Source organism: Moschus berezovskii, chromosome 9 (assembly GCF_049115385.1).
Source record: "Moschus berezovskii isolate FMDL1 chromosome 9, NW_MosBer_1.0, whole genome shotgun sequence".
NCBI lineage: Eukaryota > Metazoa > Chordata > Mammalia > Artiodactyla > Moschidae > Moschus > Moschus berezovskii.
This window is the reverse complement of record NC_142468.1, coordinates 16,070,783-16,090,581: the sequence shown is the minus strand read 5'-3', so window position 1 is coordinate 16,090,581 and position 19,799 is coordinate 16,070,783. Positions and strand designations below refer to the sequence as shown.

Below are 19,799 nucleotides of genomic sequence, written 5' to 3'. Positions count from 1 at the left end.
AAGGTCACTTGTTAAGTGTATATCTAAAAATGCAACCTAATTTTTATCTCGGACTAGGACTTTACTTATAAATTAATAAATCATGAAACAACCTCTACAAAAAAAGACACTCTAAAGAGATTGAAGAAACAAGTCACGAACTCAGTGAGAGTGTTTGTAACATACCTTCAAAAAATTAGTGTCCAGGTATTAAGCAAAGAACTTTAAAAATCAGTAGGTAGTTTCTCAGATATGACATTACAAGCATAAGCAACAAAAAGAAAAGAAATAGACAAACTGGACATCATCAAAATTTTTACATTTTGTGCTTCAGAGGACACTATCAAAATGAAATGACAAACCACAGAATGGGAGAGAATGTTTGCAAATTATGCATGTAATAAGGGACTTGTATCTAGAACATGCAGAGAAGTCTTACAACTCATTAATTGAAAAGACAACTCAGTTTTTTAAATGGGCAAAGGATCTGAACAAGACATTTCTCCACAGAAGATATACATGCCAATTAGCAATGGCAACCCACTCCAGTACTCTTGCCTGGAAAATCCCATGGACGGAGGAGCCTGGTAGGTTACAGTCCATGGGATCGCAAAGAGTCCAACACAACTGAGTGACTGCACTTTCACTTTTCACTTTCATGCGTTGGAGAAGGAAATGGCAACCCACTCCAGTGTTCTTGCCTGGAGAATCCCAGGGACGGGGGAGCCTTGTGGGCTGCTGTCTATGGGGTCGCACAGAGTCGGACACAACTGAAGCAACTTAGCAGCAGCAGCAGCATATGAAAACATTCTCAACAGCATTAGTTTCTAGGTAAATGAAAATCAGAACCACAACAGAATATCATTTCATACCCACCAGGATGGCGATTTTCAAAAGAAGACAATAACAAGTGGTGATGAGGATGTGAAGAAATTAGAAGCTTCATACTCTGCTTGTGGAAATCCAAAATGGTGTACCTACTTTGGAAACCAGTTTGGCAAGTCCTCAAGCCATTAAACACAGAATTACCATTATAATCCAGCAATTCTACTCTTAGGTATGTAACCCAGATGAAGACATGTGTCCAAACAAAAACTTGCACTTGAGTGTTTATAGCAGCATTATTAAAAATATCCAAGAGGTGGAAACAGCCCAAACATCCACCGACTAATGAGTGAGTAAATATAGTATATATACACGAGAGTATTACTCAGCCATTTAAGGAATAGAATACTGATACATTCTGCAATGTGAACGACCCCTGAAAACATTATGGTAAGTGAAAGAAGCCAGACACAAAGGACTACATACTGTATGATTCAGCTTAATATGCAGTGTCCAGAATAAGCTTCCCTGATGGCTCAGTGGTAAAGAATCTGCCTGCAAGGCAGGAGCTGCCGAAGATGCAGGTTCAACTCCTGGGCTGGGAAGACCCCCTGGAGCGGGGCATGGCAACCCACTCCAGTACTCTTGCCTGGAGAATCCCATGGACAGAGGAGCCTGGCAGACTACAGTCCATGGAGTCCTAAAGAGTCAGACACGACTGAAGCGACTGAGCACACAGAATAGGCAATATTAGACAGATAATAATAGACAAAAGAGCCTGGAGTGCCGCAATCCAAGGGGCTGCAAAGAGTGAGACAGAACTTAGAGACTAAACAACACAACAGAATAGGCAAATCTACAGAGATAGAAAGTAGATTAATGGTTTCCTAGGGGTAGGGGGGAGGTGTATGGGGGTGATGGGTAAGAGATGTGGGTTTTCATTTCCTTTCAGTGAAAATGTTCTAGACTTGATTGTGGTGACGGATGCACTCTGAATATATACTAAAAGCCACTGAATTTACACCTTAAATGGATAAGTTGAATGGCTTGGAATTATATCCCAATAGAGCTATTTAAAAACATTAAAAAGCAATAACTCAATTGGGAAATAAACAAAAGGCATGTCCAGGAATTTTGTAGAAGAAAAAATATGTATGTGTAATACTAGATAAACTTGAAAAAATGCTCAACTTCATTCCTAATCAGGCAGATGCCACAGTAGGATACCATCGTATCTTAGTTGATTCACAAAAATTTTATACTCAGGCAATACCACTTTTCCACATGCAGAGAAGGTCAGGGGTTGGGCAAAGCTCTTACCCTGTCAGAGCGGGTGTGAACTGGTACAACTGCTTTCAAAAATAATCTGGCATTATTTTTAGAGGGTTGAAGATGCAAGTATTTATGACCCAACAATTCCACTCCTAAGTATCTATCTAAAGAAATTCTTCCAGTTGTGTGCTGAGATCACATGTAAGAATAGTCACATAACAAAATAGCATTGTAAAATTCAAACCTACATAAAGCTGAAATATAATGTTTAGATATGAGTATATATAGTAACTAAACCTGTGTTTTTTAAAAAGCAAACAAGGGAAAGATAAATCCAAAATTCAGGATAGTGGGGATGGGAAAGAATTAAGAGAGTCTCACAGGAGAAGGAAATGGCAACCCCCTCCAGTACTCTTGCCTGGAGAATCCCATGGACAGAGGAGCCTGGTGGGCTGCTGTCCATGGGGTCGCACAGAGTCAGACACGACTGAAGCAACTTAGCATGCATGCATGCTTGCACTGGAGAAGGGAATGGCACCCCACTCCAGTGTTCTTACCTGGAGAATCCCAGGGACAGAGGAGCCTGGTGGGCTGCCATCTATGGGGTCGCACAGAGTCGGACACAACTGAAGCGACTTAGCAGCAGCAGCACAGGGGATTTGAGGCAGTGGTAATGTTCCTTTTCCTAATCTGGATGGAGGAGTGTAGGGATATACTTGGGGGCTAGAGCAGGGGCTACAAGGCCAAGTGTTACCTGATAACCGCACATGGAAGGAAGATTTAGACAAATTGGAGCATACATCGAATAGTTTTTCCACGCAGTTCAATATCGAATGCTAACAATGCTGACTCTGAGGTTCGAGAAAAGGGTAACTTGTATTTAGCATCTTTTATTGAAGAAGCAAAAGGGGTAAGTGTTCTTGTGGGGGACCAGGAGAAACTAAGAGGACTACACAAAAAGGCAGCAGCAGCAAAATGAGAGTGTTTTAGAACAGTTTCCAACAAAAGTAGTTAAAAAGAGCTCAACCCAGCGCTCGGTGACAACCTAGGAGGGTGGAAGGGAGGTTCAAGAACGAGGGGACGCACGTCTACTAATGGCCGGTTCACGGTGGTGTGGGGCAGAGACCAGTACAACCTTGTAAAGCAGTTATCCTCCGATTAAAAAATAAACTTAAAAAATTATTAACTGAATTGTTTTCTACTTCCAAGTGACCTTCATTTATCTGGGCCACAGCTACTTTATTCTTCAGTAACGCTGACTTATCCAAACATTGCCACAGATTCGTACAAGCCCACGTGCTCCTGTCCGATACTCAGTGGTCGACTTCCTCTCTTCCAGATCCCACTCACACTAAAAGATGAAGCACAGACCCGTGGAGGAGGAACCTGCTCACTGCTCCACTACCCCTGGGTGCCTGACTCCAGTAAAGCACTCACCAGCGCTGCAAGGGGTCCAGAGTATTTTTTTGCTGCTTCAGTCCCCAATGCCTTCCAGCAGAAGTGGCAGTAGACTGTTACCCATCAGCCAGTCCTGGCTTGTCCTGAGACGACAGGGAAACGTATCAGCTGGGTTTCGATGGAACTTGGCAGTGGGGACCTTCAGCGGATGCGATATATACCCCATCCGAGCACACGTGTATCTTTTCCCCCTTTCCACCCCCTTCCCCCACCTGCTTAGGTCTTCTCTGCCCCTCTCCTGCTACCACACAGATGATATAAAAGAGGCTCTTTGGCTATTTGCATTTTGCTTCCTCTTCTTTTCCAGACTTTGCAGTATTAAGCTTTACCTCCTACAAGCCTAGAATCCCAACAAGGTTATCTACCAAAGCTGTTCTTCCCTTTCCAGAGGGTTTGGGGAAAGGCGGGGCTTACATCACAAGTTTCCCGGGGCTTAAAGACAAAGTCGATGTGCCGCTGACCACATGAGCCACGGTAAACACACCCTTTGGAATTAACTGATTTCTAAAATTAATAAAGTAAGTCTATTTTTATTTTTTTTTCCATTTACTAATTTCCCAACAATCAGTATTCACAAACAAGACTGAAATGGGATCAACTTCTCATTTTATTTCATTGCTGGGCAGTTTTTTAAACTTTGGTTAAGAAATGTGAGCTCTAAAGAGATGTTTTATTGTTACATTTGGTTTCAGCAGATGGTGGGTCCAGGCTCTTCCCCAAAGGAAGGTCCAGCACCTGGAATGCTGGTGCGTGCACATGTCTCCATTACCAGACCACAGCAGATGGGTCCTTCCATGGCATGTGAATTTGTATCCAGTTGCACAGTGTTTACCTAAACAGTTCATCAGAATGATACAGCTCAGCCCCTGGTTGCTTCCTGCTTAACCTCTGCTTTCATGCTTCCTCATCCATCCTCGGTGGACCCTAGCCAGGTCCTTTCTCTGGCTTCCACTGGAGAAAAGGTTAAAAGGTGGCTGCAGAGCCCACTAAAGATTGACTTAGCTACCGCAGGAAGTTATTGGAGGAGAATCCAGCATCTGGGGTTTCTACAACAAGGTGGTAGAGATTCAGCACTGAAATCCTAAAAAAAAAAGGACACCCAGAAAGGGTTCCGTTGCCTTCTTGGTGAATGAAAACAGGTTTGAGCACATGGAAGCCTTCTCCTTCGTGAGGGATGAAGTCTGTCAGTTGCAGGAGAGAAGAGAGAATGCATTCAGATGTTCCTGAGACTTCTAAGTAGTTTGAGGACCATCTTAACTGTTTTGCTAATTTGGTTATGAATTGATTAGCAGACAAATTAGAATTCCCCCATAGCCCCCTGCTGATATGTAGAACTGGGAAATAAGGTGTTTGGGGAGACATACCATACAGTTCTTATAAGAGCATAGGAAGGTATGAGTCCAGTAAAAGAACTTTTCGAACAACTAGAGTGTTTGGAATTGCCCTAGGTAACCATCAGAACTGACTCCTCAGGCTAATTGCTTATTGCGTTCACCACATGCCGATCAAGTGTAAGACCAGGACTCCAGGTCTCCTCCTTCGTTTACCCAAGTATTTTAATGTCCTTATTATTGGTACTGGACTTATCTTGGTAACAAACTGAGCAAATCATATGCTCCTCCCTCTTTACCCTGAAAGAGCAGAGCCCCTCTTTACCCTTCCCCCAAAGAGGCACATATTTTTTTTTTTTTGACTCAAGCAGTTCATTTAAAAATATGGAACGCGTCACGCATGTGCGTGCCATCCTTGCGCAGGGGCCATGCCAATCTTCTCTGTGTCGTTCCAATTTTAGTATACGTGCCGCCAAAGCGAGCACAAGAGGCACATATTTTAAAAGATGGACAGAAAAATGGTTTAGGTTTCTGTAGTGCCTGTAAGTGACATGTGGAACAGGGAGGCTGGGCTTCAGACCCCTGCCCATATTTGTATCCGCTAAGGTAAGAATAGAGCCCTAACACAGAAAGAAGATTTGAAATCACAGTGGGGCTGTTTTTCTTTGGGATCCTTCAGAAAACAGGGCCTTGGTTCATTAGGGTGAACACAGAAGCCAGTGTTCTAGTGATATCTAATGAGGTTGGATAAAAAGGAGGGTTTGGAACTTCCCTGGTGTCAGTGATTAAGAGATTAAGACACCATGCTTCTGCTACAGGGAAGTTTGATCCCTGGTTGGGGAACTAAGATCCTACATGCCATGGTTCGGCCAATAAATAGCCAGGGATGGGTGGGGGGCGAGGCGGTATTCTGGGGCCTGTAAGATTATTTCCCTCTGCTCAGTTAAGCCTCAAGGACCAACAATATCAGCTATAAGGCACTACTTCTCAAAATACAGTTTCTAGGTAGGCTGGACCTAACCCAGCCATAACAACATCTCTAAAGCTGCAGCCTGAAATTACATGCTTTAAATAAGCACTCGGGTGATTCTTTGGCCCACTGAAATTTGAGAAGGACTGCCATCAATGAAACGACTGAAAATCTGGGCTGGCTGTGGCTGTGGCTGATGAGCTGGGCATGCTGCATCTCCTCTCCAGACCCACGGACTCCCTTTGGTAAGACAGAGGACAATCCCACCAGCACCGATTTTACAGCCAGGACACAGTTCCTGAAATACGAGTGGAAGTAAATGGGTGTCACGTGGGATGGAGTGTGGGAGAGGAGCCCTCAGAATGGGCTGGGTGTAGACAAAGCAGGAGAAGAGTCTTAGTGACCAAATTCAGGAGTTTAATTTGGGACAACTCGAGAAGGATCAAGGTGAACACACACAGAGACAGACACATACATGCAGGCACCAGCATTGTACACATCCTACACCCTCAAATCTCAGCTTCAGCATTGTACACATCCTACACCTTCAAATCTCAGCTTCAGACAGCCTTTCTTTTCTTTTTTTAAACAGTGGTAATTTCAATAGAGGAACATGCTAGATAGTTCCTTATTGTAGCTGATTGCTTCAGGTGGACATGAAACCACAGTAGAATTGTGCATTGCTCAGGCATCCGTGACCTCACATGAGAACTATGGGGTTGTGCTTTTCTTGCCCTCTTCCGTTCCAAAAGTCCCTGACGAGAGGTCCTTCCTCCATAAAGGAGTCCCAGGTGAGCTCTTCTTGGGTCCACCTGAGAACAGAGTTGGCCTCATATTCATAGGCCACTTGCCACAGACCGTTTCTCTCGTTCTCATCTGAATTCATAGTGAATATACAAGCCAACACATTTCCATATGCAAAAATCACACCAAGTGATTTTTGCCCACAGTTAAATAGAGGTCAAATGGAGATGATTTCTGCCCAAATCTCAGCCACCGCCTGTGTGTGTCTGAGGATAACCGCTGCAAGAAGGAACAAAACACACACTGAAGTACAGCTCCCCCTTGCCCCCACTGTGAATTTCCTGAACAGTGCAGAGGGCGGGCAGAGGGCAGCGCAGTGCGCACTGCCCAGGGAGTTCACAGCCAGCAGTGTCTCAGTGTTGGAGAGACTCAGCCCTCAGATTCCAGTTCCCCCTGATCATTAGATGTGGACATGGAATTAAGAAAAGGGCAAATGAAGGATGCCTCACGAGTCAAGACTTACACCTTAGAATAAGGCTTTTATTGTTTAGAAACAAATCTTCCAGAAGATGAAACGATCCAAGATTCCCCAAAAATTTATACAAAGATTTTGAGAGTAATATTTGTATTTGTCTTTATACCTCAGTCTACGCGTCTGGGGCCAAGTCACTGTGTGGCACGTGTGCAGCTTCCCTGCGTGCCTCTCTCGTTGTAGCACCTGCTTCCAGGAACACCAGATGAGCACAGGGTCTCGGGGTCGGGGGGTGGGGGTCAGGAGGGGAAACCCATGATGCCCCAAGGCTGCAGAGACCCAAACTCCAGTCATGTGCGCCCTGACCTGGAAGGTGTCTAGCCAAATGTCCAAGGAGAAGTATCGATCAAGGAAGAAGGCGAGAGGAGGAACCCAAGGAGCAGACCAGAGAGGGTCAGTTCCCACCCTCTACCTCGGAGTTTTGCAAATCCATTGGGCCCAAAATAGCTGATGACCCCCGGGACCTGCATTACCTGGATCTTCTCCCAGAACAACCCTCAATGCTGATTGACATCCAGGGGACAATTTGCAAAACTAACAGACTTGTCCTTAATCCCAGGTAAGTACGAGATACAATTCTGGGACTTTTGTCTTGGGAATCTGCCTAAAGAAAGATGCTTGCCTGGTATGACGTGATCCAGATGCCCCTCGAGCAGATGTGGGGCAGCGATGGATGAGCAATCTGACCTCAGTGCCAAGGGTCTTCCAGTCTGGCCCTGTCCAGGCCGTTCTCCACCCCACCTTCCCCCGTAGGGTGTCCCGAATCCCGTGAACCCTGCGATGCGTCAACTCAACCACCCCTCTTCCTCCGTCCCCACCACCTCTGACATGGAAAATCCATGTCTCCTGAAGAAATCGACCTTCCCCTAACCAAACCCACACTTGCTTTACTACAGTGAGTCTCAGAGCCAGCAAGAAAAAGAAATGTTCCAGAAGGGGAACCCCCGTCTCAGCCATCCTCTGCCTGGAGCCGGAGGTCGCGGGCCCCAGGCTTCGCGGTGAGGTCCGTCGCTGCTTTGTTTCCCGAGGGGCAGGCAGGCAGGCAGTGGCAATCCCTCCTCTCTCCCTGTGGCGGCCGGGCCTCAGCTGCACTTGCAGGACTTCACCACCATGTTAGACAGCTGCTCCACTTTGGGGGTCCTCCCGACATAGTACAGGATGGTCAGGGGCTCCAAGTCCTGGGGTACGCAGCAAGGGGAGGCTGAGGCTTCAGGGTTCAGGGTGTTGTACAGGCCCAGCACCTGGGGAGGGAGGCATCCCTGAGAGGCTGGGAAAACCGAGCTTCAAGCCAGGTGCCCAGGGACTCTACAAGGTCTTGGGGCTACTCCAGAGTCTGCATGCTTAGTCGCTCAGTCGTGTCCAACTCTTTGAGACCCCAAGGATGGTAGCCCGCCAGGCTCCTCTGTCCATGGAGTTCTCCAGGCAACAGTACTGGAGTGGGCTGACATTCCCTTCTCCAGAGGGATCTTCCTGACCCAGGGATCAAATCCGGGTCTCCTGCATTGCCAGCAAATTCTTTACCATCTGAGCTATCAAAATGGGCCACTGATGTTATTTCAGAGGACCTGGCGGAACCCAGTTTGGGTGAGAGGCAGGTTGCTGCTCATCCACAGGGAATGCAGCATACAGCATTGATCTGAGCATTATTGGTTTAAGCATGACCCCCATAACCAGGGGACTTCGAACTGATCACGAAGTTCTCTTGGCTGGGAAGAAACATGCCCATGTTGGTTCCTCCTAGCTGAAACTGGTCACTTTGGTGAGGAGCTATGAGGATATATGCTTCACAAGTTACTGCCCTCTCTAGGATTCCCCTGGAGAGAAAGACAAGCTAGCTTCAGTCGTGGACTTCCCTCTCTCTCGTCTCTTCCCTTTGTTTCATGTTGGCTCTTCTGTGTGTTTTACATTATCTTTTAAAATAACTTATACATTCAAGAGAAAAGAATTATTAGAGTTCTTTATCTGATCGTAGATGGAGAGGGAAATGGCAACCCACTCCAGTATTCCTGCCTGGAGAATCTCAGGGACCGAGGAGCCTGGTGGGCTGCTGTCCATGGGGTTGCACAAAGTCGGACATGAATGAAACGACTTAGCATGCGTGCATGCATTGGAGAAGGAAATGGCAACCCACTCCAGTATTCCTGCCTGGAGAATCCCAGGGACAGAGGAGCCTGGTGGGGTGCCTTCTGTGGGGTCACACAGAGTCGGACACAACTGAAGTGACTTAGCAGCAGCAGCAGCATCTGATCGTAGAAGTCTTTTGGCCCCCAAATTCTCTGACATATGGAGTGGCATGTGACAGCTAAGTAATTTCCATAGTACAAGAGCAAATAAACAAAAGTCTGGTTGAAACTATGCAAGAAAGTTATAAAGGGTAGAATGTCGCCCACTGGAGTTGGGCCAAAATCAGAACCTTCACCATAAGGGATTTTACACCCAGATCATCATCCATCCACTCTTTCAACATGCAGCCCACCATGCATCCTCTTTAAACAAGTGGCCTGGTCAGCTCAGCCCCAGCACCCCATATGGCATGACCCTGTACCATACCGTGCTGTGGGTTGTGTCTGAGCTTCGGAGGTATGGGCATGGGCCTGAGCAGAAGTTTGCATAGTAGCCCTTAGGTTCATGGACCCATTTCCAGCCCAGATCCTGTCGGAAGTCAATGTAGAGAGGGCGCACACAGCAGTTCTCCTCCAAATTGCTGCAACAACAACAGAAAAATAAGTTACTAAAAAAAAAACTGACAAGGAAATCACTAATATAAAAACTTCACAAATGGCCCTCATCTGGGCACCTGGAGTCCTTCCTGGTCATCATAAGAAAGAGATGGCTTGGATAGGTGGAATCCCAGGTTCAAGTGCACTGAGCTGTATTAAACTATAAAGGCGTTTCCTCTGTTGAAGACCAGAATCCCAAGGACACAGAAGGCATAGATACATACATAAATAATATATGATGGAAAGAAAAAAGGCAAAAGTGGTCCTGTCCCTTGTACATCATGAATCAAAATAAAGACTTGAAGTGTTCCACCTAAAACCAAGCCCTGAGTGTTATTAGCCAACTCAACTTTGTTGAGCTGGTTTTACTGTTACCTCCCTAATGTGAACCCAACCAGAAATGAACTCTAAGCTCAGGCACTTACACGCTACAGTAAATGACAGCTCAGTCTAATTCTAGAGTCTACTGAATGAAATCGAGACATACATATCCTTCCATTAGACTCATGATTCCTAGATTACCCACAATGTGACTATCAGGCCACTTCAGTTCTGTTGCCTGCAGGATTCCATTTGGCAATACCCCTTGCTAAGTGGGCATCTAGCTTGTGCTGAGACCTAGAAACTTCCTACTTCCAAAGGCAGCTATTGGCCAAAATCTGACTTCTTGTGGGCTCCCTGGTGAACCATGGTAGACATTCTTGTTTCTATACTCAAGAGCTGTTCCTATTCCTCTTCTCTCTTGCCACCTCCCATTAGAGTCTGGAATACCACATGCTTGTTTTCTTGGCCTCCCTTGCAGGTAGAGATTGTCATACAGCCCTGCATAGACCACTCAGATGCATAAGTATGTAATGGGCAAGGGCAAGTTCTGGCAAAGATATCTGATTCTTTATAAAAGTCAAAGATGAGGGACCTCCTTCGTGGTTCAGTGGCTAAGACTCCACACTCCCAATGCAGGGGACACAGGCTCAATCAATCCCTGGTAAGGGAACTAAATCCCACATGCCACAACTAAACACCTCACATGGCGCAAGGAAGATCAAAGATCCCGTGTGCTGCGACTAAGAGCTGGTGTAGCCAAATAAATATTAAAAAAAAAAAGTCACAGATGGAAAAGGAAAGCTGCTGGCTCTGCTGCTTCCCGCCTCTTGTCTTGAGCATGGACAAGATGCCGAGAGCTCTAGCAGTCTGACTTATGCTTATGTGACCACAAGCAAGGGGGCGACAAGCCAACGTACTTAGCATGGTAGAACGGAAAGAGAGAGAGCCTGTGTCCGCAACAGCATTAAGCAAGCAGACAGACCAACCCTGAGGCTGCTCCTACATACTTCCTATGAATGGGAAATCCCCCGTGGCTTAAGCCACTGGCCCCTGTAGCCAAGATCATCCATTCCTATCTGATGGGAGAGCCACACAGGACAAATGGACATGCCAGCCTTCAGACAGTTGGAGGCAACCAGGCTGCCTTTCCTATACGCTCCGTTCCTCAAACTCAACATCCCCAGTTCATTCTGTTGTTCCTCAAAAGGCCTGGTTTTAGATCCAAAAATCTCCCAATTCATTCTCCCCAGCTCCATTCACGCGCCCTCGTCTCCAGCCAAAATGACCCATTCACGCACCTTCCTTTACGGAAGTGCTTCCTCCTCCTATAACCCTACGTACCCGAGCTTCACTCATCCCTGAAGACCCAGCTCCAGTTCCACCCCCTTCTGAAGCCTTTCCTGCATCCACAGATGAGCTCCTTGTCCCAAATTCTTTTCTAAGATTTTTTTTTTAGTGTGGACCACTTCTAAAGCCTTTATTGAATTTGTCACAATACTTGCTATTTCTGTTTTGGTTTTATGGCCGAGAGGCACGTCGATTTAGCTTCCCGTCCAGGGATTGAACCTGCACCCCCTACACTGGAAGGTGCAGTCTTAACCACTGGACCACCAGGGCAGTCCCATGTCCCAGATTCTTGAAGCATTTTATCCTTCAGACCTTCTCATGGATGTGGTCATTGTCTACCTTTAAGTAATCACTGTCTGTGCTTTTTTATCCTCCTTCCTTATAAATGAGAAACTATTCTGAAATAAGAGAAAATGGATGCTCTTTTTTTAACCTCTTTACAATGGCTATCCAACTATTTCCAAATTCATAAATTCTCTAGCTCACCTTCCCCATTGCAAATGGAAACTTGTCTTCTTTTCGCTCATCCAGTAGCATCCTTGGACCCTCCCTAGGGAACTGAGCCTTTAATGGAAAACTCTGCATTAATCTCCCGGCCACACAAGCAGACCTTGAGTATTTTAAAGCTTGAAAACCATGGAGAGATGAAGCCTCTAATCCAAGCCATCTCAGCAACACTCTCCTCCTCCTTTAGTTCGCCCAGGCCTTTACAGGACTGTGCTGCGGAAAACCAGTAGGGCTCCCAGAAAAACAGAGATTTGTAAGAGGTTCTAAATCTCCATTCCCCACGGTGTGTGTGAAAAGCATCGAGGGCCCTCAGTTGCACAAGGCCTGGGTCTGGGGCAATAGGCGAGCAGTCAATGTTTCAGGAATTCATGGGTCCTGAGTGGGCCCAGGCTTACCGGAAACAGTAATTGGTGTCCAGGGCCCGCTTCTTCCTCTGACTGTGGCCTGGGCTGTCCAGCCGGTTTGGGGGAATCATCATGAGAATTAGATGAGGGATGTGTTCCTTCTTCTTCTTAAGTCGTCCCAGATCTCCGCGGCCCGGATCATCATCACTGTCCACACCTGCGGAAGGAAGGAAGGTGATGGTCTCCTGTCTGGGGAGGGCAGGGTGGATGCTCCTTTCTCATCCCATCCCCACCCTGTTCAGGAGGTGGGACGGTGGGGTCTGCGAGGAAGGCGTGGGTAAGACACAGCTTCATGCGAATATCCAGCTGCAGGAATGGGAAGACCCAATGGAAGAACTGGTATCAAGGGACCAGAAAGACGCCTGTGGTCAGATGCCCTCGTGACTCCTGTGGGTAATCCTCCAGAGGGCACAGCCCTTCCCAGGATGCTTCCTAGAGAATCTACAGAGATTCCTGAAGCATCCTTGTCACTGACACATTCCTTTGAGTTGTCGGTTTAGATCCTGAGACTTAGAGCTTGGGGTATGAGTCTCCTCTCATAATCTGAACTGGTCAGGATGGCATTAAGTCCCCCTATGCTTTGCAGATGTCACAATTTAAGACAGTTTGAATGGGAGCCAGAGGAACAGGAATCAACAATTGCTAACGTTTGCATCAGGGCTTCCCTGGTGGCCCAGACGGTAAAGAATCTGCCTGCAATGCGGGAGACCTGCGTTCAATCCCTGGGTTGGAAAGATCGCTGGAGAAGGGAATGGCAACCCTCTCCAGTATTCGTGCCTAGAAAATCCCATGGACAGAGGAGCCTGGCAAGTTGCAGTCCATAGGGTCACAAAGAGTTGGACATGACTGAGGGACTAACACACACACACACATACACAACATTCACACTGCACTTATAGTTTCAAAGTGTTTTCTCTATAAAACTCAGATAGAATCACGAAGTGTATGAAAACAGCAGTTAAACTCCAAAAGGAAACCTGCTAGTTCATCTGCAAAGCCTGAAAACTGAATTCGAGTCTCAACTACAAGAAAATCTATTTTGATGGCCAGCTGCCGGCGGTTGTCCATCTCCACCAGGGACAGGAACGGGGGGATCGAGATTTGCGTGGTGACAGGATGGACAGGGAGGCCTGGCTGCAGTCCATGGGGTCGCAAAGAGTCAGACACAACTGAGTGACTGAACCGAACTGAACTGCAGGAGGGACATGGATCTCACGCACGGGCACGAGGACTGGGAGATCAACGGCGAGCTGGATCGCAAGTTTCCTTCTCTGAAAATCTTGATGAACAAGGTAACTATTGACTGAAGTGGGAGGATTTCATCCCAATTCAGGATGTAGGTAAGGACTTAAAAGGTCTTTTGAGCTCGGAGGTTCTGTGATTAGGATGTCAAATGATTTGCTTTAAAAAAAAAAAAATAGGCTCTGTTGCACATGGCAACTACCGAGCCCGCATACTCTAGAGCTCACGCATGCTCTGCAACAAGAAAAGCCTGCACCTCAGTGAGAAGCCCTTGCATCACAACTACAGAAGACCCCACACGCCGCAAGTAGAGAAAGCCTGAGTGCAACAACATAGTTCAGTTCAGTTCAGTCGCTCAGTCGTGTCCGACTCTCCGCGACCCCATGAATCACAGCACGCCAGGCCTCCCTGTCCATCACCAGCTCCTGGAGTTCACTCAAACTCATGTCCACAGAGTCGGTGATGCCATCCAGCCATCTCATTCTCTGTTGTCCCCTTCTCCTCCTGCCCTCAATCTTTCCCAGCATCAGGGTTTCTCAAATGAGTCAGTTCTTCGCATCAGGTGGCGAAAGTATTGGGAGTTTCAGCTTTAACATCAGTCCTTCCAATGAACACCCAGGACTGATCTCCTTTAGGATGGACTGGTTGGATCTCCTTGCAGTCCAAGGGACTCTCAGTACAGCCAAAAAAAAAAAAAAAAATAGGCTCAGAAATAAAGTTCATGAAGGACTTCCCAGGGTTGGGGGTCAAGAGAGGCCCTGAAATGGGTACCTTTTTCCAGACACATCTCTGACCTTAGGCTTTAAATTGGTTAGTTTGACCTTGACAAACCTCTTGGCCTCAGGAGTGCCTCCGTGAACCCACAACAGGGCTTCGCAAAGAAAACAGAACTCTGAAATTCAGAGACTGAATTTTCAGCACCTTGAAAACATACTGGAAAACCAGGAATGTCTCTCAACTAGTTTGCCCTCTCTATGCAAGCACCCTTAGGCCTGAAGCAGCTCAAACCCAGATGATGCCTTGGGTGGGCTCTGCAACATCTGGAAAGCCCAGCAGTCAGAGTGCTCATGCTCATGGCCACCAAAGTTCATTTTTTTTAGGGGAAGTGAAGACAACTCGCATTTGCTGAGCATCCAAGAACTCTATTTCACATATGTAACCTCATATAATTTTATGACAACCCTGTGAAAGAGGTACCCTCACCCCCAGTTTGCTGACTAAGCTCAGAGAAGTGGACCACCTTGCCTGTGTGATTTCAGAGGTCTTATCAGCACAACACTGTCTTCCAGATGCTCATGCACTCTCTATAGATTAGGGAGTTCTTGCTTTGAGGACAAAAGAGAATATGGAAAAAACCCAAATGAACTTGCTGGCCAACCCGATACAAAACAGTCAGCCATCTCTGTGAGGGGCTTGTTTCCTCTTCTCAGGGTCTGGCCAGGGGTCTCCTGTTTTATCTAGCTTTATTAACTCCCCCCACCCATCCTACCATAAACATCCCTTTTGCTACCTTTGAATTTGATTTCCATCAGCTCTTGAATGTTTTCCAGGATATCCCCATTGGGCTGAAAGGTGTGACATGGACAGTGGATGCTGATTTCCAGACCTAAGTTGGATTCTGCAAAATAAGACACAGAGTTGGTGAGAAAAGCAGTCTGTGTGATGAAGCATGCAGCCTGTATACCCATGTAGCTATATACCCACAGCCACACACGGACGAGCCAAGGTCTCTCCCGCCACACACAGTCACAGGACCAGAGTCAGACTGAGGGTCACAGGAGACAGAAAGTGCTCCCAAAGCTATCAAGGCTCTTCCTGCTCGTGTTGCTCATTCCACGTATTTCTGTTGTGTTATGTGTCACCGAATGGAGGCATAAACTAGGGGGCCTCATGCAGAATTTTAATAGTCATCTCTTTTTCCAAGGATGGTATTAGGGAAAAGTTGTCAGCAGCCTAGTAGGGGTGAAAAAATGAGGGTACAGGCAAGGAGGAGGAAAACAGTCACACCCCCGACGTGTCAGCTGGGAAAGGAGATGTTCAACCAACCTGCTGAGAAAGGATGGAACAGAGAGGAAGAGGAACAAGAGATGACAAGTGTGAGGAAGCCTGGACTGCCAGGGTTTGGTGACTCATATTCTGGGGCTAAAAGGCCAGCTCTGGCCCTTTCTCCTATTGGCTGTGGGTATTTTGGTAACTAAAACTGGAAAAGCAAGGAAATTAGTAAAAGGGATTGAATATAAAGTGGAAGGAAAAAAGGAAGAAAAAGAAATGAAAAATTTGAACTGAATTCAGTTTTGTACAGGGAAACCAGGTAGAGTTTAGGATCATGCCAATTCTGGTGGGTAAGAACCAGGGAAGCTCTCTTGATCCAGGGCAGTGACCAGGTATGGGAGTGGGTGATGACCTCTGATTCAGGGTCAGCATGAGTTCAGAGATGCACTGCTGTCTGAGATCACCCTAGTCCTGTGTGAGCATCCAGCCCTGGGGCCAACCTGGAGTCTTCCAGAAATCTGATGTCATCAGGGAAAACCCCGAAGAGTCCAGGCCAGCTCAGCATCCTTCTCATGGGCAGAATGGCCCAACCCCAGAGGCTGCAGGCAGCGTTGGGCAGGCAGCGTTGGGCAGCGTTGCAACCTGGATGGCCCAGCTCAAGGGGCTTCCCCAGTGGCTCAGTGGGAAAGAATCCACCTGCCAATGCAGGAGATGCAGGTTCCATCCCTGATCCGGGAAGATCCCACATGCTGTGGAGCAACTAAGCGCGTGGGCCCCAGCTACTGAGCCTGTGCTCCAGAGCCCAGGAACCACAACTGCTGAGCCCACCTGCCTAAACTACTGAAGCCTGTGCCCCCCAGAGACCATGCTCTGAATGAGAGAAGCCACTGCAGTGAGAAGCCTGAGCACCGCAACTAGAGAGTAGCCCCTGCCGTCCACAGTTACAGAAAGCCCGCACTCAGCAACAAAGATCAGCACCATCATAAATAATTTTAAAAAATAAACAGTTCAGTCCCTTCTTCCATAAACTCGAGATCCCAGCTTTATCTATCCCACCCCAGTCATGGCAGCGTCTGGGACACAGACACCTGCTGAGCTTTCTGTTCCAGGTGAGCTCTGGTAGGGAGGGGAGGAGCCAATAAGGATGCTGAGCCCCAGATGGAGAACTAGAAGTGAACAGAGAGGGAAGCATAAGGTGTGTACTCTTTCTGGTTTAAGGCAGGTAGGAGGAGCTGGAGGAGCTGAAACGGGCTACATAAAACATAAAAACGTAAAACTACATAAAACATAGTACACTTCTGTTACCCAGAAGAATTTTCAGTCCAGGAGAGACTGAAAGTCCCATGGGTCTGTGAGTTAGAAGGCTGAGATGCAGACGTGTTGGGGAGAGTTAGGGTTAGGGTTAGGGTGCAGGTGGCGAACGTGAGATGGTGCCTGGAGCTAACAGGCTCTGTCTAGGTAGAAGGCTCAGAGAATGATGGGGACAGTCACCAACGTTTGTTGAGCGTTGCTGCACACACACTCTAAGACTCTGCATGCCTTAACTCATGTATGAAATCTCCACACTAATCCTTCAGAGCAGGGACTCTTATTCCTCCCCTCCCATATCCACATGAGGACACTGAGGCTCAGGGAAAATTAAATGGCTTGATGGAGGTATCCAGGAGGTGGTAGAAGCAAGATTCAAACACAGGCAGCCTGACATCAGAGCCACACTTCTGACTGTTTGAGACAAAGAGGAACAAAGAGGGCCCAGCAGGGACCACCAAGGAAGATGCCCACCCAGTCACTGAGATACAAAACAGTTGTGTTTTCCCAGTGTTCCCCCTGTCCTGGGCCGAGGCGCTGGGCGTGCTCCCCACCCGGCCTGCTCGGGGAGGCGTGGCTCTGCACACAGAGAAGCCAACGTGCTGGACCAATTGCACAAGAGTGTGAGGACTGGGCCCCCAACCCTGGAGAGGGCTCCAGCTGGCTCTTAGCCCAGAAGGGAACTGGTGCAGAGCAGGCTCTTCGATGTTTGCTGAACATTAATACAAGACTGGACATGTGACTCAGTTTCCTCACAGTCCACACCGCCGACTCCTCCATTTGCAGTCCATTTACCACTTTGTTTGGGGCCAAGAACCCTCAAGAGACTCAGGAACTCTGCAGAGTAAAGGTCTGTGTCTGACTCCCCCAAACACGGGGTGGGCAGCATCTGCCGAAGCAGGAACGGAAGGTTCCAGGGAAGAACTAAACTCAGAATTGGCAGCGGTGTGGATGGTGGGTGGGACACCCATAGGTTTTATTACGAAATTATCCTTTTTGATGTCTCAAGGAGGATGGAAATCATTCTCAATGCAAACTTCTCATTGAGTTCTGCAGCTGTGAAAATAAGAACTCTAAGTGCCCAGGGCTTCAAAGAAATCCAGGTGGAGCTGATCAGAATCAGACAGGGAAGCTAAGAGATGAATTTCCCCAGCCTCTATTCTCTGTAGCCATGTTGGTTCTAGGCAGACTGCTGGCTGAGTCAGATTTCCCACGGTGCTGCTGTCAGCTGATGTGCCTGGGTTCTCCGAGGTTTCCTCCTTTCGTGTGCAGTTGCGGAGATTCGATGGAGTTCCTGGTACCCTTGGAGCTGGGGCAGGACCTCCAGCCCACCATCTGTCAGCTCAGTCGCCAGGTTATGCCCCTCAGATGGGATCCTGCACACTCAGATGCCGAGAGCCCAGCAGGTTATGTGAGCAAAGTGAGCCAGTGCATCACGCTGAATTGGAACTATCAGCCTCACTCGTGGGGAACACGGGGGAATGGTGGCGCCTGGGCTGACATGAAGACCACATGCCCCACCTTCAAGAGGTAGTCCTATTCGTCTCTGACGGATCGTTACTCATTTGTCAAGAAAAGTTGAATGTCTAGGTTTTATGTGAAATCTCCGGACATTAATTAAAACTATTAACTGCTAGTTAAATTGCAATCAATATGTAGGCCAACATGTTTGTGATCTCTGCCCTAAACCATCAAGGAGGACAAGGAAGGACCCACCTGTCCCAGGGACTCTGGGTATCCATATGTGGGTCGACTGGATCCACGGCAGCTGATGAAGGTAGAAAATTCTTCACAAGACGGGTACAAGGAACAGACAGGACTGCCTTAGGTACCCTCACCCCACTGAGCACCAGACCAGGAAGTACCACCAAGTAAAGAAGAGGAGAAATAGTGGAGTGTGATGCCCTGAGTCCCCAAGACTGTCAGTCATGAAATGCAAGTTCTAACCCAGGCTCAATGACTCTGGTCAAGCCACTTAACTTCTCTGGGCTTCCGTTTCCTCATCTGACCTAATAGAAGCTTACTCTCCCATAACGGGCTTCCCAGGTGGCACAGTGGTAAAGAATCCACCTGCCAATGCAGGAGGCACAAGAGGGGTCAACTGCTGATTCAAGAAGATCCCCTGGAGTACGAAATGACAACCCATTCCAGTATTCTTGCCCAGAAAACTCCCTGGACAGAGGAGCCTGGAGGGCTACAGCCCATGGGGTCGCAGAGTCGACACAACTGAGTGACCACACACAGCACTCACATAATGAGCCGAAAACTTGGCGGTTCTCTTAAAAACAATGGATCTTTAAAATGGCTCTGCGAGGCATGCAGGGAAGGTGAGGAAGCAGAGAGGCGAGATTTGGACCATGGGAAGTCGACATGCATACTAGACAGCCCTACTTGTATGACTGACTGCCAGGCCTTTCAAACTTAATCAACCAAATAGAACCTACATCCAAACCTGCTCACCTCCCAGGCCTCCTTATTTCAGTAAGAGTTACCATCTGGGTGTTCAGTTCCAAATCTTCAGAGTCATCTAGACTCCTCCTGCGTCCTCTCACCCCACACCTAATCAGCCCAGTCAATCCTATTGGCTCCACCTCCAAAGTACAGAGCAAACCCAAAATACAGAGCAAACTCCCCCAACCAAAGCCCACAGTGCTCTCATGTGGGTTGCTGCAGTGGCCCCTGGCCTCTTCCCTTGACCTCATGACAACCAGAGGATCTTAAGCCAAATCACCTCACCCCACATTCCCAGCCCCGCTTGTAACCCTCCTAGGACATCTCATCACACTTGGAATAAGTTCTAACGCCTGACCACGGCCTGGCGGGTCCTACATCTTGGCTTCTGGT

The 19,799-nt window shown here is 47.6% G+C and overlaps 2 protein-coding genes and 1 non-coding gene across 6 annotated transcripts in view; 1 reads left to right on the top strand and 2 right to left on the bottom strand.

Moving 5' to 3' along the window:
• The window catches only part of TTLL5 (tubulin tyrosine ligase like 5), a 318,082-nt gene extending 313,827 nt beyond the window's left edge, over positions 1-4,255 (top strand). The window contains exon 35 of one of the 3 annotated variants that reach the window (XM_088839430.1): positions 3,416-4,255. In XM_088839430.1, coding sequence (XP_088695556.1) covers positions 3,416-3,586 — 171 coding nt within the window. In that variant the 3' untranslated portion in view covers positions 3,587-4,255. The remainder of the gene's footprint in view (positions 1-3,415) is intronic. The other 2 variants (XM_088839428.1, XM_055435681.2) reach the window with 2 other exon arrangements.
• Positions 4,256-5,243: 988 nt separating this feature from the next.
• Positions 5,244-5,350, bottom strand: LOC129563668 (U6 spliceosomal RNA). The gene has a single exon (XR_008687408.1). It is a non-coding gene; the product is annotated as a U6 spliceosomal RNA (small nuclear RNA).
• Positions 5,351-7,966: 2,616 nt separating this feature from the next.
• Positions 7,967-19,799, bottom strand: part of TGFB3 (transforming growth factor beta 3) — a 31,472-nt gene continuing 19,639 nt past the window's right edge. For both annotated transcript variants that reach the window (XM_055435508.2, XM_055435509.2), the window contains exons 5-8: positions 15,166-15,273; positions 12,405-12,570; positions 9,662-9,815; positions 7,967-8,352 (exon numbers count right to left, since the gene is read on the bottom strand). In XM_055435508.2, coding sequence (XP_055291483.1) covers positions 8,194-8,352; positions 9,662-9,815; positions 12,405-12,570; positions 15,166-15,273 — 587 coding nt within the window. In that variant the 3' untranslated portion in view covers positions 7,967-8,193. The remainder of the gene's footprint in view (positions 8,353-9,661; positions 9,816-12,404; positions 12,571-15,165; positions 15,274-19,799) is intronic.